General features: G+C 40.4%; 1 protein-coding gene across 1 annotated transcript; it reads right to left on the bottom strand.

Annotated features, from left to right (window-relative positions):
* Positions 1-1,040: 1,040 nt before the first annotated feature.
* Positions 1,041-17,465, bottom strand: JHY (junctional cadherin complex regulator; the record flags this gene model as incomplete). Its single annotated transcript, XM_084301451.1, has 8 exons — positions 1,041-1,244; positions 2,765-2,890; positions 4,131-4,211; positions 5,860-6,133; positions 7,058-7,701; positions 9,473-9,583; positions 14,312-14,813; positions 17,134-17,465. The coding sequence occupies 8 exons, from the start codon at positions 17,463-17,465 to the stop codon at positions 1,041-1,043; spliced, it is 2,274 nt and encodes a 757-aa protein (XP_084157577.1).
* Positions 17,466-18,584: the final 1,119 nt, after the last annotated feature.

Here is an 18,584-nt window from a genome sequence, read left to right as displayed (position 1 = left end):
GAAGATCTCAGTGCATCTAGAAAAAAACAAAGCCATATCGGAGATATTCTTTTATTCCCCACTTTGCCTTTAACTAATTCTCTCTCCTCCCATACAAACAGGACTTAATAAATCAGATAAAGCAATTACACATAATCACAAGTTTGTTTGTTTTTTTAACCTATTTTCTAAGAGATTGTAGTGTTTTCTTCAAAATTCCCTCGCTGTGTTTTCTAATCACATTTCATATGTTGACTTATTTCATAATTTACTAACTTGAAGAAACAGAACCATCCTAAGAAACCCATCTGTTGGCTGTTATTTTTATAATTTAATCTGTTAAAAGCTGTTTCCTCTCAAACATGTATCTCTCAATTATCCTTAGCTACTCAATATATTTTCTAACTGCTTCTGGTTAATAACAGATTGTCTGTATGAACAGCCAGTTCTAGCTTCATATTTTCCTGTCCCAAATGAAGCTTCAAAATTTTGGTCTTGCTGTGACAATGATTCTCTAACAGATTAACAGCTGAATAATCAGAATTGTATCACTACCAACTGATGTGTTTGCACAGTTTTGTTCCCTTTCTTAGCAGCAATGGATTTGACTTTATTTCTGGATAATCTGCCGAAGTCTCCTCTGCACTTTAAAAAAGAGAAACATTGCTGGTATCATCAAATGAAAGTGGTGATTATTTTTAATGTTTTACAGATATGCTTGGATGTTTGACATATCTAAAAATGACCCAGCTCTGACAAGCCACTAGCTGATTAGTCTCGAAGATGCAACTGCAACAGTTCATTTCAAGGAAAAAAACAAAACAAACAAAAAAACAGCAGCAACAAAAAAACAGAAAAGAGATGAGTACATTTAAAATGCTACATATGTAAGTGTTTACGTTTTTGGAAATCAGATACAGTAGAACTGATCCTAAAATTGATTAAACTTAAGCCACTTTATATTTGAATGGAATGGTAAATCAATATGTGATGGTTATAGCTCATAATTAAACAGTTCCGATATTTCTGCTTTGAAGATATCCGTAATCATTTCAAACCACTTATAAGATATGAAGGGTTCTGAAAGCAGCTACAACTTGCTTCTCTTTCTCATGTCTGCTTTGTAAAGTTTCCAAAGATGCAATTTGAGGAAAACTGTCTCCTTTTAAAGTTGGTGGTAGAACTCTTTCCTCTTTCACCTCTTCATCTGATTGTTTTGCTGTGAAAGTCTTTGGTTTCGGAATCTTCTTAGCATATTCCAGTGCCTAAAAACATGAAGATCGCAGAAATTGTGATTAAGAGGAAACCTATCCTTCACTTCAAGAAAATTTGGATGTTTCTATGCTCAGTCAAGTCAGTAGTTCTTCTAATTCCTGATCTTGTTTCTGTCAGTGTTCAGTATTAGACGCCTCAGTGGCAACAGCAAGAAACCTCTCCAATGGGAAAAATAACCCACCTCAAGGAGATTTGCTTCCTGACACTTATCTCTGGAGGCCACCTGCCATACAGAAGCATAGCATTTTTTCCTTAAAAACAAAAAAGCAACACTGTCTACTAAGTCTCTAAACTTCATTAAAAAAAATATCTCATTAAGCTCCTATTCCCAATCATACCTTGCAAGGTGTTACATAGGTTAATGAGACAAAGATGGAAACTGAGCATTTTGATGACAAAATCTAAGGAACTGATGTATCGAAAGGTCTCGTTTCTTTATCAGGAACACCCTGGTTTTACCTGAGGTGTCTTTTGGTATCTGTGTGTCAGCCACGTACCTGGAGACACCTGTTAAGTCTCAAGTGGAAGTTGCATTATCTCATGTTGTTGGTGAAAGAGACAGACCAGGAAGTCTTCTGAAGGAATCCAAAGCCCTTTTAACATCTAAAGAATGCAGTTTCATCTCTTTGTGGTTTATATGCAATTTGAAAATGAATGCAAGTAACTGAGGAATGCAACTAATTGTAAACTCAAAAACTTTTTTCTCTGAGGCACGCAGTTCTCGTTTGTCACCTTGGAGAAATACCTAGTGTGCTTTCAGCACCAGGAGGGTGAGCTCCTGCAGAGCTGATCTGACAGAATACGTGGTATTTTCAGAGCTTTATTACTTCCTCTGAGACGCAAAAGGCACTCCCTTTGTTTGTTTATATATGCCATTGTCAAGTAGTCAGCTGTTGCTCATTTAGGTTATTTTTGAAGGCCAGTGAAGGCTAAAGTAATGTTATATGGGCTTGAAAATAAGGCCAATTACAGTAGCTATGCAACTGAAGTGAAAAGAGTTTGTGATTGAGACTGGCAGGCAGGTGGATAATAGACTAATAAGAGGTTATCTGTGGTCCATTGGTAGGGTGCACTGTGTAGTGGCATGGACTCTAACACCGATGTAATAGAGAATGTGCTGCACTGGGTAGCATTCCTGCAGGGGTCCTGCTCTCCTTTATTCTTGCCCTTTCGCCAGGAAAACATCACTGGCTGGTTAAGCCAGGCTGAGTACTCATAGCTTGGGTGGAGTACTGCTCCACTTCCAATTGGTACATTCTCACGATGACCAAGGTGGATGCGTGCACTGAAGACTGGCAAAGAAATCAGCAGCTCTTGGCATACATCTACAGCAATAGAATAGATGCACAGAGCACCTGCTGAGATCCCATTAGAGTAGAAGTCCTTAAAGGAAAATCAATGTAGATAAAGTATTTCAGCATACTATGACTTAAATTTCCTGCTTTTCTTTTCCTTTGTGCAAAGTCCAGAATCACTCCTTGCATACATTTGACACGAACTCTAGTCTTACCTTCTGTCTTGACACTAAAGATATGACCTGGGGTTTTGTAGGTAACCTCTGAACCAAAGCGATGTTTTTCATGTTGTGTTCCTTTATTTGCTTTGCATATTCCTTTTGTTGCTTTAACTTCTCTTTCTGACAAAAGAAAAAAAGAGTATGGTTAACCACACATCTCAGTGATCCATCAATGAAACACTTTTTCCACTGGAGTCTTCCGTTTACACCTCTGTTGCTGTTTAAGCTGGCTACGCTACTGGTCATTCCTAAGCAGAACACAATGGGAAACCCTGATGAAAGGCACAGTTTTTTAAGTCATTCTTCATTTTAAAGAACTTTTTCTTGGACCCTATCAAGGATAGAGCTCAACAGAAATGCATCAGTTCTGTTCTAAAATGGCTGTGCTAATTTTTGTCGCCTTTTGGAGAGACTTCTAAAATCTCTGTGCTTACTTTTAGGGTCCTGAATGACAATGCTTCACTTGCTTACCTGATATTCTGCCTCTCTATGTTTCTAGCAATTCATGATGCTCTAATTCAGCAGTATGCTTTACCTCGCTTCAGTTATTAATGTCAGTGACTTCCTTTCAGTGCAATAATACCACGTTGGCATGCCAGGCTCCACGAGTGTTGTGGGCTGCTAAAGACACACAGTGCTCTGGGCTATGCACCGCTGTCCGTTTCAATTTGAGTTCTCTAATCTATCTCATTTATGGGAAGGCTGAAGAAATCACAAGAGCTTCTCAATATCATTTGTGCTTCCCGCTGTCCTACAATCTTTCTCTAAAGAATGCCATGTAAAGCAACTGTTGGCAGATTAACAGGGTCTCAAAGCATGCAGGATAGATTCTACAGCACTTTAGATATACAGCTGCTACCAGCAGAGAACAGGTGAAATTATACCAATTGTTCAGGTCCTTGTTCCAAACAATCCGTTTCCATTTCAACAAGGTAATACCTGGCATTTACTTAACAGTCAGTAAAGTTTACCCAGCTATTTTCTTTTTGTGTTTACACTACTTACATCTTCTTTTTCTTCCACATTGAAGGGTAGGCAGTATTACTTTCTACATGGGGAATGACAATACAACATATTCATGTGAATGTATAATTTAATAACGTGCAGCTATCCCTGTTGAACTCTTTGAACTAATGCCTATTTTTAGGAGTTCAAAATCAGAGGGCTGAAACTATCTACAATAGGGTTGTCTTTCCTTCTATTTGAATCTCCTCTTAGGATCTCAAGCTAGACCTAGAGTCAAGGACAGAGTACAGACAAACATGAGCTGCTTCTTAGTGATGATTTTTTCGCCATTCTCCCCTGCCTAAGCTCATGTTTGCACAACTGAAAAGCAGACTGTATGATGGGCACCACTTACTTTTTCCTTGATGGCTTCATAGTCAGGTCCGAGGCCTCCAAGCTTCACATCCAGATTCATGTAGGCTTTTGAGCTATATGGCTGAAAAACACAGCGTAGTGACAGATTTCCCTTTATATCATTTCATGGAGAGCATAATTAAACCCAGTCTCGTAGTGGACAACAAACATAAGAGCACAATTCAACTTACAGTCTCAGTTCTACCTCTGCCATGTCTCATTTCAAAGATTGTAAGTGACCAAAAAGATTGAGTTAATTGCAGAAATCAAATTACACTGTATTTCCTTTGAATCCAGATGGATAATTGCCAGTCATCCACATCACAAAGCAATACTTTCGCAGTCAAAAATGATCTTTTGAGAGCTTTAAACAGGTTATAGTGACCCAATTGACAGTTATCAGAATGAAATTCCAAAGAAACTATTATAAGAGAAACAGATAAAAGTAAATGATTTTGGTAGCTGCCCCGTTTTCAGCTGGGGTAGGAGTGGGAGGTGATCGAATGGCTGTGTGGTGCTTAGCTGACCGTTGAGTTAAACCACAACAGTGGCAAAAAAATAGGCAAATATTATTAGTAATAGTAACAGTTCTTTGTTCTCAAAACTGCAGTGCAAAATTGTACACAGACAGATGCAAAATGTATGCCTTGCAGCACAGCTACAGCCTTACAAATGCATAGGTAAGACAGAAAATGAGTGATGGATGACACCATTTGAACCCTTTATGACTTTACAACAACAACAACAAAAAAAACCAACCTCAATACTTCCAGAATTTTAAAACAATGTTAAGAAGACTAGGTCAATTTAAAAAAAAATGACTAAATTTTAAAAACTTGTGATGAGTATGACTGTATTTGTTTATTAGGAAAAGCTGGATCCCTCTGTGGGATATAAACAGTCCTATTCTCTGTGACATTTCTCACATGTGAAGTGTGAGAAAGCTACTGAAAGTACAGGACAGAAACAATGGTTTGAACTCAGGGAAACAGAAAGGGAAGGAAATCTGCCCTTCAGTTACTATCATAATCCAGCTAATTCTTCTTAGGGGCATTCAGGCAGCAATACACAAACGCCCTCCTAGATGAAGCACATGAGTAATTACTCCGGATTAGCTTGTCTGTCCTGAGACATGGAGCTAACTTCGTAAACATTTAATTTGTCATGGACACACAGGGATATCTCTATTCTCTTCCACTGCATCTGTGTTAACTGCTTACAGCATGAAATCTGGATACACATCAGAAACAAAAAGCACCAAGTTTTAACAAGGACCACAATAGGATTGTCAGCAGACCTGTAATAATGTTTATGCCGTTAGCTTTACAAATCCTCTAAGTTTGGTCTTGTTCAGTGTGATTCCCTAGGAAACCAAGAGATTTGAGTTGGATAGCAAATGAGCATGACCCAAGATAATGGTTTGCTCAGATCTGAAGCCTGGCTACCTGCTGTTTTATACAAACAGCTTTATTCCAAATCATTTTATCACTGGATACCTTAAAGGACAAAAACTGCTCTGTGTGTTCTTAGAGCTAATCAAGAATGAAAGTGACGTAGAGGTGGCAGTGAATTGCCTCGCTCTATAGATTCAAATAATTTGGTAATAACAATATATCCCCATTCCTTTTTTTTTTTTTTTTTTGAGTGAAGATCTTTGGTTTATCAAGAAAAAAATAACCAGAGGAGGAAGTAAAAAGGTAAAATTGCCCAATCTATGGCTACTTGATTACCTTCTTGTAGACTTTAGGCTGTTTTTGCTTTTCCATTTGCATGAGATACCCTTCAGAGTTGCTTCGGTTTATTTTTGCTTGATTTCCTTCACCTCTCTTTGGATCCACCTCTGAATCACTTTCGGCCTGTGGAATTACTGGTGGAAGTGGGCTGAACAAGTGCCTGTCATCAGCTAAGTGAGCTTCTTTCAGATGAGACATTTCTTGGTGATGTTGCTCTATGGTTTGCGTAAGCTGCGAGGCTGTACAACAGGCTGCTGGTGACTGGGAAGGCCTCAAAAAAGAAAGAGGGAGAAGATCTATATTTATTTGTATACAGCTGATAGCTCTCCTAGTAGTCTGTACAAAGAATCACTGCTCATGGAATATAATGGGAACATGAAGGTGGACACATGGGCATTTCACAGGGACTGACTCTGTTTGCACCCAAGTGAACAGAAACCGTTTAATATGAATGGAAAAAACACAGATGGGGATATTTTCAGCCTGATGCAAAGCTAGCTTACATCAATGAAAACTGCCTTTAAAGGGCTTTGGATCAGGCCTGCTAAGTAGTGAAATAATTCTTTGTCTATTTGAAATAAAACCTTCATTTTTATCAAGGCAGGTGAACCTCTACAAAGCTGGTATTAGATTTTCATGCTCAACATGCCAACAGTGTCCAGTCTTTATTCCCAGCACATGCGCACAAAGACTTTCAGCTTCTACACTAACACAGGACACCTAGAATAACAATTGAATCTTACTGATTGTGCATGTGGCAATCCATGATGGTAAATGTGGACAACAAGGCTGTGTGGTAAGCCAGAATTGGCACTAGAGTAACTCCGGATATTCACCCTGTAAGGCAAATTTTAATATAATTCTATGCAGTTATAGTTTAGGCACAATGCTCTTTGCTATCTTTTTTTTTTTTTTTTTTTTTTAACTTCTAGTCTTTAAGGGAAACTTTCAGTCATAGAAAATTTTTTTTGTGCAAGAGAGAATAGAGTATAGAATGGTCCTTTTCCAATGATATATATAAAAAAATCAATAGTTGGAATGAATTTTAAGTTAGTAGTAATGTATAGTGGTAAGCTTGTAGTAGAAGAATTTTATCCTTTGGATTTTGGGACTAAAAAAAACATTTTCTTGTTCATCTCTAATTTATTTGGGTATTATAGTGTTACCATAATATTGTTTCAACACATATCCTTACCTTAAACTACTGACAGCGTAGTTATGATAACTTTTTTGTGCATAATTGTGCCTCTTGCAATCCTGAAGTGATATATGGTCCTTTACCAGTTCTTGAAAATTAGCATTAAAAGTAGATGAAATATTCCTCTGATTTGGATATGCTCGACCATCGGTACTGCCATCTCTTGGGAAAAACTTTGCAGTATCATCCGTGTATAAATGTTGCTGGCCATGTGGAAATCCATTTGGAGGTTGATGCTGGTATTTCTTGGTCTCCTTGCTGGTATATGCCGGTGACATAACCTCTGCTGGGTTAAGTTTATGTGGTGTTGGATGAATAGGATAGGTAGGTGTGGTAAAATCCTGATTAACAGAATGTCTTTGATTTGGGAAATTGATTAAGCAATTTTTGGAATTTGCTGCTATATTCGTGTCAGGTCCGACAGAAAGACTGGGGCACAGCCATTTCTGCGGTGCACTGCTGTTGTCTTGCTCTGCTGCCTGTGTGGGAGCTGTCCGAAATTCTGACGTTGGGCGATGCCAAGGCTTTGGTTCTGCTAGTCTTCCTGCTGGCTGTTGGTTATCACTCCTTGAGAAAGCTCCCCCTTTGAGACTCTGGTTGGATTTTATTTTCTTTCTCTGGGACCACTTGTTTTGGTGATCCTAAAACAAGTTATCAAAAGCAGGGTGAATTTCAGTTGTTGCTATTTTGTATGTTCATTAAGATCAACAATATGCAAGCGTATGGGTAAGCTTGCCTGTTACAACACACAGCCCCACCTGAAAGGGATTACAGCAATGTTTTCTATGTCTGAATGAGTATCGGGATGGAAATTAATTTTAAAAGTTAACTCTTCACAGAGTGACGTGTTAAAGGAAAAGCATCTGTTTCCTGAAGTCTACTATGGTACAGCCAACAGTATTATTTTGTGGCATTTGTTTCTGGATTTGGGATCTGGGGTTTTTGAACAAAACATCTTCTGATGAAAGGGCCCTTAAAGAGACCTAGGTATGGTAAATTGTACTAAATTTCATGAAGAGATAGCTATGTGCACATTATTAGACTGGTCCACAGCAGAAAAAAAAACGTATGTCAATGATTTAAATGATTTCACTTCTAAACCAAGCACTCCTCCCTGTCCTGTGTCCTGAAAAAACATTATCCAAATAGTAAAGAAACAATTTAAAAATTGAAGCACACCAGGACTACTGTGTTCAGCTAAACAGACATACTCCAAATCTGGAGTTTATTCACTGCTTTCCAATTACAGCATCGGGTATTGCCCATTTTGAGGAAAGGCATGGCTTTCCGTCTAGGTAATATACAAATCCATTCTCAGTCCATTTAATCTTTGTCAGCACTAAAATCCTCCATTTCATCCTCCTGTCTCTCTAGGGTTCTTTTGTTAGCAACACTTGCAACCACTACATAGCATATGCACTCAGAATAACTACTTAATGGTAGGTATTAAATCCACGTATAGAGCAGCATGTTTTGGCGAAAGCTTTAGCACTGGGGAATCCTGACTCCTGGTGCCAAGATGATGATTTGTTAGCTCGACCTCTGCTGTAGCGATTAGTGTTCTGGCATACTGTGCCAGCGGTGGAAAGCATCCACTGCTGCCAAACTGACTCTAGGCCAATGTTTTCCCATTTAAATGGAACGAGCAGCTCAGTGAAATACCTCTCTCACTCTGTAATTCCATATTTAGAGCCCATCTCTTAAAATGAACAGCAGCATAAAATCTTGTTTGTAAAAGCGCAGCTTCTATTCTTAAATGAATTTAAACCATCTGCTTGGATTACTTCAAGTACATTCGATACAAAGTCAGTAACCAGGTTTGCTAATAATAATTCCAGTTAGCCTGAAGTTCTCATTCTGAACTTCTTGTGTTTTGTTTTGTTTTGTTTTTTTTTTTCACCAGTGATGACAAACAGGTCTCTTTTATTGTTCCGGAGTACTCCATTACAATGGTTTGAAAGGCCGGCATAAAACAAATCTTCTGTGCAAGTGGAGGTCACTGCAACTTTTTCTACTTGTAATATTTTCTGTTTTATGGCAGCCCCTTAGTGTTCACTGGGATTTTTGGGGACAAGTAATGCAACAACAGTTAAATTCTATCTCAGAATCCTCACGAATGAGGAAACATGACAATGTACTAATTTGCTCTTTTACATTATCAAACAAATAATGTCCTAAACAGATGTGACTCTTTAAGCTCATATAATTTCTTGGGATTTGGAGATCTTTTTGATTTAAAATCATTCAGTATAGAAACCAGCATAGGCCTTAATTTTTTTGTGGTTATCTGCAGTTTTATACGTAAGGATTTATTGACTGTAATTGGCACTCTAGAAATAATCAGCTTGAAATATTCAAACTTGCATGCTTTTACTTATATAATTCAATTATCATGTTCTATTGGAAAGGAACCTTGAGCTGCTGTGACTTCAGGTACCACTTGTCTTCAGGGTCCATTTTCACGTTCTGGAATGGTGGGACACTCTGAACTGGTTCCTCATCAGCAGTTTTAGTATCTTCAATCTAAAAAAACCAGAATGTTTATGGCCACACATAAAGATAGCCCAGACATAACAAGGATTTAAAAGTCCTGGGAAAGGATGAGAAATAATTTGACTCCCAGTAAAGCTCGAATGGTCCATTTAGGCATTATACAATAGATGGCAAGAAAATGAATGGCCAAAAGAACAAATGAAAAGGAAGGCAAAAAACATCAATAGCAGTGTGGTAGCAGGGAGTATTCCTTCTACTTTTAAGGAGAAGAGAGGAAAAGAAAATTGCAGGAAGCATGCGGCACAGAAATCTACTTGTAACTTTCAAATGCCTGGGCTCCTCAATTTATATGAAAGTCAGTGCATGTACCTAGTAAAAGATCAGCCAGACAATTGACATTGTCCAGGCAATCAGCCAGTGCACCAAGATACTGGTGGGTAAACATACCGCAGCAAGGTCTTAAACAACACAGTCACGTGGAAGAAGATGGCAAAACACAGCAGTGTTGGTAGGAAAGCACAAGGAGTAGCTACAGAAACAAAGAACAGCCAAAAGGGCAACACTATCAAACTGCTTTTGTAAAAGAGCAAGCCCAGAAACAAGAAGTGTATCTTCGTGTGGTCACAGCCATAGTAGCACCACGTCTGGAAATTGGATTTGAGCAATTAATTACTCAAGGGTGGCTGCTGGCTCTGCAGATTTCAAAGCCAAGAGATTCCCATATAGATATGGTAATAATGAAAAATTTTATTGAAGGCATCAAACTTTTTTTCAATCTGGAAAGTTTCACAAAACAGAATGCTTTCTTACTTTTTTTTTTGTACTTGTGCTGTCTGAAATTATCCTGCTGTGTTCTCTAGGAGCTGTGATCTCAGTGAAGTGTGCAGTCCCACAATAAAGAGACAACTTTTATAGTTGTAGGGGCTTGCTTGTAGTAGGAGTGGCTGCAGAGTGATGCTGGCTAAAGCAGAAGTTGCACTGGCGAGGTGTTTGTGACTTAGGTCAGTAGTACTAATGGAAAACCATCATGGTGAAATCAGCGTGGAGGAAGTGTTAAAACCTTTTGGGGAGCTGAAACCCACATTTTTGGGGGTAAGAGATTGGGAGAAGAAGATAAAGGTAGGTAGGGTCCATTGCTGAGTTTTCAGGTGACCTTGCTGCCCCAAATGACCATGCAGATTCTGTAGCTGTTGCTAGAAAAGGTAACAGACAAAGTTTCCTCGTAGGCTTCCTGATGTGGATAGATGCAGCTCTGCAGTCAGGAAGATGTTTTTGGTGGAACCAACTGACTCACTGCACTGATAGTTTACTGGGCAGGTAAAGCATACTTCTACATTATCTCTTTGAAAGAGGAACAGGACACAACCTCTGCCAGCATTTTTTGTGAACTATTCTATTAATACCAATCAAATTGAGAAAATGATCAAATGAAATTGCATTTTGAGCATCATAAGCTGTGTAATGCCTATTCTGTTAAATTGAGGCCCATAATTGCTTCTCTACTGAAAAGATACAACAAAGACAGCAATCATGGCATGTCATTATCCCAGACTAGAAAACCGGCCTTTGCAGTGAGGACTTCAAAGGCTTGTGGTTCTCGAATTGCATTTGGCTGCTATTGTTGAAGCGCAGGCAATCTTGATTAGGTGTTTACACTGAGGTAAGGCGCAGTGCACAGAGAGTCTGAGTGCCTTGGTCTAGAGCCATTAAAAAATTGTACATTATGTTCCTTGCTTTGAAGTAAGGGGCTTGTAGGTAGGAAAGCAACTCAGATTGAGTACAGCTGAGCTAGATTTGGCTGCTACTTCTCTCTCTTTCTCTCTCTCTCTCTCTCTCAAAGAAACTCATCATCGGGTTCTTAAAGAATCAGGCAACACTGCCAAGAACTTGATGCTTTATAAAATGCTATATAAATTAGTAAATATACAGATCGACACGCATTTATGGTATGTTTTGGTACATGCAGGATGCTGTCTGTATGCACAGAGGTAACATCTGTAAATCTTTCAAGGACGAGGCTGCAAATATTTTACCTAATATTGTGCCAGCTGAATAAACTTGTGTGCAATGCACTTATTTCAGTGCCCACAACCATTTCATTACGACAGTACCTGACACCTAACAGTGCCTGAATTGATAAAAAACAGCTTTAACAACTTGCAAAGCTCATAATAATCCAGTTTAGGAAAAAAACAAATAACAGTTTCAGAACGTGTTTAATTGCTGCAGAAGAATATGTGTGGCTTGTTTGCGTCCCTGCATACTTGCTGGTTTTGCACTTTTGATTGTTTTTCACATGAAGTGACTGGCCTAAGCGAGAAGACTTGACTGTTGAATTGAGCATCTTGAGTCTTGAGATGTTTGGATTTTCTTCTCTGTACTGCAAATTGTCTGAAGACATTTTTTAATTTTTTTTTAATGGGCTTCCTGCCCTGAAGCCCTGATGGATCCCTGTGTTTCACTGGAGCACTGTGAGTAAGACCCTCGGCAGTTTGTTTTCTAGCCTGTGAAACCATCTGTCGGATCCTAAGGCTTTGGGCCTCACTTCTCTTCCACTTCAAGTGAAATGGAGAATAACCCAGTGGCGTTGCTGCTGTAAAGTAGGTATGAGTTATGTTGCCCTTTATAAAAATCCCTCTTAATTCACACCCGCAGCACAGATAGTATTTTTCCTCATCTCTCTCCAGATTTCCCCTCTCAATCTCCCTGATGCTGTCAGACGGTCACCCTGGCACTGACTCCACGTGCAACAGTTTTGGGGCAGCGCCAGCCTTAACCTCTCCTCTCTTCCTCTCCTTTGCACCAGCACCAGCAAACCGAGGTGTGCTGGACGGCCACAAGATGGGTGAGGGTTATGGGTGCTGCTAAAGCCAATACTTCTGTCGTCACATCAGCCAAGGTATTTGCAGTAGAAGACAGAAGTACTGATGCTGTTACTCGAGGTGCTTCACAGGCAGTGCTGGGTTTGTTTTATCACCTGTACTCAACAAAAAATGGAAGTTTCTTAAACCAGGCAGGTGGGTGGAAAGTGCAGCTTAAGCCTAATGGCTCCAGGAGTGGGGTTTGTTAAGCCTAGCAAGATAAAGGATGAGCACAGGCTTGAAATACCTGGCAAAGTAGGAAAAAACTTCCAGAGAGGAAAAAACATTTTAAGCCATGAGACAATGTTGATAGAAGAGCAAACCAGAATTGAATGAATCTAGACTGGAAGCTGGATTTAGAGGAGTGACATTCTGAAAGAGCTTTTCAACAGAGGACAACATAGTAATGGATTTTAGGAAGACTTGGGTATAGCCATGGGAAGAATTCTTCAGTGTGCCAGGGGGTAACAGCAGCGGATGGTTTTAGGGCTGCAGGGTGGTTGTTTAGCTCTCAGTCCTGGAGCATGTTCAAACGCTTGGTTTCTGTGAAGCTGATGGTGGTGTCTCTTACATCTTTTTGGAAGATCATGGTCAAGGGTCAGTTTTGGTCAAAAAGTGGAGGGATGGATGTCCTCATTAAGACAAGGAGAGGTAAGGAATTCTTTCTATGTCTGTTCCTGGCAAATCCAGAGCTAGCTGACCAAAAATGCTGCTGCTGCTTCATCAACTTGTTGAGGAAAGATGCACACCTTTTTCACATGTGCTGCCTGGCTCCTGCTGTGGTACAGCTCTGCTATCCCCCAGGCTCCCTCAGCAAGGTGATCTCAGAATATAGCCCTGATTTTAACAGTGCTTTTGTTGTTGTTGTTTGTTTATTTTACATATCTTTCAATAATCTTTCAAATACCTTTCAGTCTACACAATGAATTCCCGATCCCTGGCTCCGATACTTAAATATGAAACACTTTGAGAATTCTCAAAGAGTAAACATAATCATATCAACACAGCTTTAATTAGTAGCCATCTACACTAATTATTTTTACCATCAACTAAATTATAACCGAAAAAAACAAGTGCTTTTAATAGCTCTGATAGAAAAGAGCTTGCCCACCGTTGCACTCATTGTAATGTAGTCAGCAGATGCCCTCTAGTGTTGTGTCAACTGTTCATTAGCCTTGGAGAATGTGGCACTCGAAACAGAAAGTCTCTGTAGTTTTGCAAGATAAGAATTATTTGTGCTATAACTTGTGGAGTGATTCAGTGACATCCACCTCGCCGTTATTCATAATGTGCAGCAAGGAAAAGCAACAAACTCTTGTATAATGGTTCATTAGGAGCTGTCATTACATTTCCACTTAGTCCTTAATGCAGGTTGTCTGACATTTCACAGTCAATCATCAGGCCAGGCACTCCAAATCCCCGTGCTGCACATTCCCAGCATTTGCTGGCTGAGTTCAAATACAAGGTTTGGGCTGGCTGAGAAAGCATGAAGGGGGAAAGGGCTGGCTGACCGCCCAAAACTTAACACATCTTTCCTGGATACTCCCAGACGTGTGACCCTAAAGGACAGCATTAAGCAGTGTGACCACAGCATTTCCAAAGCTCAAATGTAACTTCACATACACGGTTTTGTTAGGATCAGTGAGGGTGGAAAAACACTGATGTAACTTTTTAAGCCAAACACCAAGGTTTCCTACTGCAGTTACATATGTAATTGTGATTATAATACGGAGCACAAACAGGTGAACCAGATTCTCATCAGAAATCTTATGTTATCGGGTGCATGCTGGTCCCACACAAACTTGTAATATCATGCAGCTATTCTATTTTAACATTAGACCCCAGTTTATTCAGTCCTTGGTCTACACCAACTAGAAAACTTGTAGAAGTCACCCACCTGCTCTTGAAGAACTTCTCCTTGCTTTTTGCAGTGTAACTGAAGATATGAACTTTTCTTGTCAGTACGTAATCCCAAAGTCCGTTTATTTTTCTCCACGAAGTCTTTTTTTGCTCTTTGGGGTTGATTTTCTTGAATGTGAAGAGAAAAAGCACTGCTGTGTGCACTGGGACTATGTTTGAAATAACAGCCTTCTGCAGATTCCTTCCCTCTGGTATGTAACCTAAAAGGCTCACTGCTGATGAAGGCATCTGGTTCATGAAAGCTGAGTAATTCTGTACCAAACTCAGAGAATGAATCCTGCAACTTTGCCTCCAGTTGATTCTTTTCTTCTGGGGAGCCACTGGAATGGAGGTAAAATGAATCCTGTGAAAAGTCCACACTGCCTCCTCCAGCAACGTGATGTGGTTTTGCTGTCTCGGGAAATTCTGCCACCTCTTTTGTGTTCTTCCAGTTAGGATTATACCTTAGGTTGAAATATTTGTCTACAGGCTGCTGTTCCCTATTTAAAAAACAAACAAACATAGAATGATTTATGTATAAACTATAATTCCTACATTTTTCAGTGTGCAATTTGAGCCTACAAATGTTCTGCAAATATGGTCAATTGAAATAGTTCGGTGCATACATTATGACCATTTGTTGGATCAGGAGCAGAACAGTTCTATCAAACATGGTTTGAGTAAAAAATTTAGGCAGGACCTCCTTTTCATTTTTAATTTTTATTATCAGTGAATGATAAATTGGCCTGACGTTCAGATCACAGTGGAATACGGTAGAATACTTGTAAGTACAAGTAGCACCAATTAAAAGATTTTTCAGGTATTAGAAGATATTTGTCACAATGCCAACAAAGATGGTCTGCCTTACAAATGACACAACTGATTCTGTTTACGATTTATATTCTGATCCAACAGGAGGAAAACCAACTGCCTGAGCCAAATACACACAAATTGGCTCCCGGGAGATGGGTGGGCAGTGGCAGGAATAAGGAGCATGGAAAAAAGCTTTTAACACTGTTTTTTCTTAACTGGACATGCAGTATAGTCCTGGTTTCTTGGACACTGGTAAAGAGCGAGCCTTTCAAAGGGACATTTACAGGTACCGAAAACAGCTGACCCTGCAGCCCCAATCAAAAGAAATGTACTGATCTTGCTGTATTTCTCTAAACTGTGGCATAGTTAATCATATTAACGTTTCCATAAATCATTTATCCTTTCTAAACTAGTTAAGTATATGCCTGTACTTCAAGTGGCTCCTAAGTCATAAAATAGTCTGTTTTTCTCACAATGCTTTTCATTTCAGTTCAGCATCGGTGCCATGGTACCCTGAATACTAGGGATTAGATGATTTACACCAGTGAAAACATTATTATTCGCAGTCGTCATACACCGCAGGTAAACAGAAATAGGTGACCATATTTCGAAATGAGTACAGAAATATGTGATATAATTGTAATGATTCAAATAACAGAGTATAATGCTAGAGAGTTCTATTGTGCTGAAATAAGTGCACAGCAGCTCAATTGTATTATGCAGGCCAGGTCACCGCGAGGGAACAAAATGAGTGTGAAGAGCTCCTTCATCTCTAATCATCTGCAGACAAAAAGTGCACCTTTTATTCCTCCCCCCAACTTGATATAAAGGTTAGATGGACTCTGTACTCATCAACAAAAGTGTTGTACGCAGACAACAGATGCAGCGTTTCCTCTTCAAATTCCGAGGTTAGTAATGGATGTAGAGAGGGGGTTTCATATGCATATGCTGTGATATTTGCTCCGGTTAATGGACTGTGTTTGAGTACTTACTAGGCTAAGTTCAAACAAAATAAAATCAAATTTCCATTTAATGAAGAGCCTCGCATTCAGCATAGTATTCAGTCAAAAAAATTACTAAAAATTAGAGCATGTTTCTAGTACAATTAACATCATTTGCACTCACAATAAAATGTTCAATAACTGGCCATTTTGCCTGTTGAGGAGGTGAATAAAAGCATGCTATTAATCATTTAGCCTTCATTTGTTTGCCATTTTATTTTAAGTAGACAATTAAATTGAAACTGCACATTATTATTACTTCAGGTTTAATTTAATCCCTTTAAATTTGAGAATTATTCCCAATTTATGCCGTGTTAAACCTTTTATGCATATGACAGCAAATTAAATTTTATTTATGTGCCAAGTTAATGCTTTCTAAATAATATTTAAAGACGATGGTAACCTCTGCTTATTTTTTATTTTAGATTTATGCAGTTTTAAGGACAAAACCGTGGTTTTTTAACCCATCAGTTTTTGCCTGTAGGTTTCCTTACAGGCAGTGGCCTAGTTTGCTCAGTGCAGGTCTTTTTGCAGGGAATGAAAACGGTCAGTGCTTGTCCTTGGTGTCTCCCTGATCCCAGCCACAGAAATCCTCTAGTCCACGATCTCAGAGCTGCTGCACAGATCAGTTCACCACATCCTACCTTCTTTCCTGTCTGTTACAGAGGCAAATAAATAGGCGTGTAGCATTTGCAACTGTACGTAGTGTCCAGAGCCAGTACATGGGGAGGGTCTGTGAGTGATCTTTCTGTCCCATCTTAACCTCCTGCACTGGTGTTTTAGCCAACATGATAAACAGTTGAGGCTATGCTGGAAAAATGGGTATAATAATTATGAATGAGTGCAATATGAAACAGTAGTTTTGCGTGTAGCTCAGTGCTTAGGTGTTCTTAACATCACTTTGGCAATCTAAGCTGGTCTTGAAGATGTAATATATATTCTGAGGGATGTAAGGCTTTAAAGTGTTAGAACTATTATACCCTTCTATGAAAAGATTATGCCTTACCTTCCATTACTCTCTTTCTCTCGTGTTCCATTTGTATATTGATTTGTGTCATACCTAACTCCTTGTTCTCTTAAACTCGTCTCCTCCAAGCTATCTTCTTCTTCTAAGCTGTCACTCTCCACCTCATCAGCATACAGTCCTACCAGCTCTTCATTTTCACGAATTCGCTGCTGGAGTTCCAGCTGATACTGCCTCTCTTGAACAAGGCTTTCAGAATCGGACTCTTGGGAGTCCGGGACAAAGCCCCCTTTGCTTACGGATGTCTTTTTCCAACGTGCAGGATGAAAATGTGGTTGCGTGATTACTCTCTGAGGAGAAGGTTTTTTACTCATGTCGTAAGTGCTTGGAGAAGAAACTGAAATATACTCCGTACCTGAAGAATTCATCCTGTGCTTTCCACTGATGGCATGCACCGACCCTGTATTTGGAAAACACGACAATAAGCTCAAAGAGGTTGTTTGCTCTATGATAAGGGTTATATTTGTTAAAAGGTGGTGTTGTGGGTAATATCATTGGCTGAAGCTCAGAATTTGATTTCCTACAGCTAAGCCAATTCTTTACTCATATCTGTGACATGGATTTGCCTTCAAGCAATTAGAATCAAGGTCCCTATACCGCAAATCAATGTTTTAGTAAACAAACTTGCCTTCAACTGGTGTATTACTGGGAACAGAGCTAACCATGTAGGAAGCAGCTGATGAAAAGGAAAACAAACCTAAGGCAAAGCAACGAAACTTTGTCACCTTCAGATTTTATTTACCCCCTTTCTCCTCACCTCACCGGGCAGGCTGCCGGAGGAAGCGTGCGCCTGACAGGGAACGCGGTGCAAAGCCAGCGAGCCGTCCGGAATTAGATGATTTCACCTGGCTGCCTTTACATTTTCACAAGTCCCTTGCGCCCCTGGATTCGTACAGGGCACCGTGACGGGGAAAGCCACCGTTTAGCCCAGAACAGCTCGCAGGTGAGCGAGAAATTTGCCTGCAACCGGCTGCGGCCCCGCCGCCGCCTGAGGCGAGGCCTTGCGGGCTGCCCCCTGGGCGCACCGGCCCCGGGCCCGACACCACGGACCCCTCCGGTCTCCCCCCGCCGTAGTGGGTTGGGCCGCGCCGTCGCCATGGTTACACGGGGGGACGCGGCGCCGCACGTACCAAGTGTCAGGCCGGAGAGGGGGGGACGCGCTGGACCGGTAAGGTGAGGGGAGAGGCCCTCAGCTACCGGGGCTCCGGTACCGGCAGCGGGGCAGAGCCCCGGGGCTGCCGCCGCTCCCCCAGCCCGGCCGTGGTGTCCCTGGCGGCCCTGCAGGCTGCAGGCCGGGTGGTTGTCACAGGGTTTGAGCTCTCCCGGTGCTTCACGAGCCGCTCTTGGAGGCGGGAGCGTTCAAAACGCCGTCGTGGGCGGCGGGCGGTGCTGCTCAGCCCTCCTCCCCGACACCCGCACAGCACCAAAGTGGC

Source organism: Netta rufina, assembly GCF_964035555.1.
Source record: "Netta rufina genome assembly, chromosome: 25".
Lineage (NCBI taxonomy): Eukaryota > Metazoa > Chordata > Aves > Anseriformes > Anatidae > Netta > Netta rufina.
This window is presented reverse-complemented; position numbering and strand designations above follow the sequence as displayed.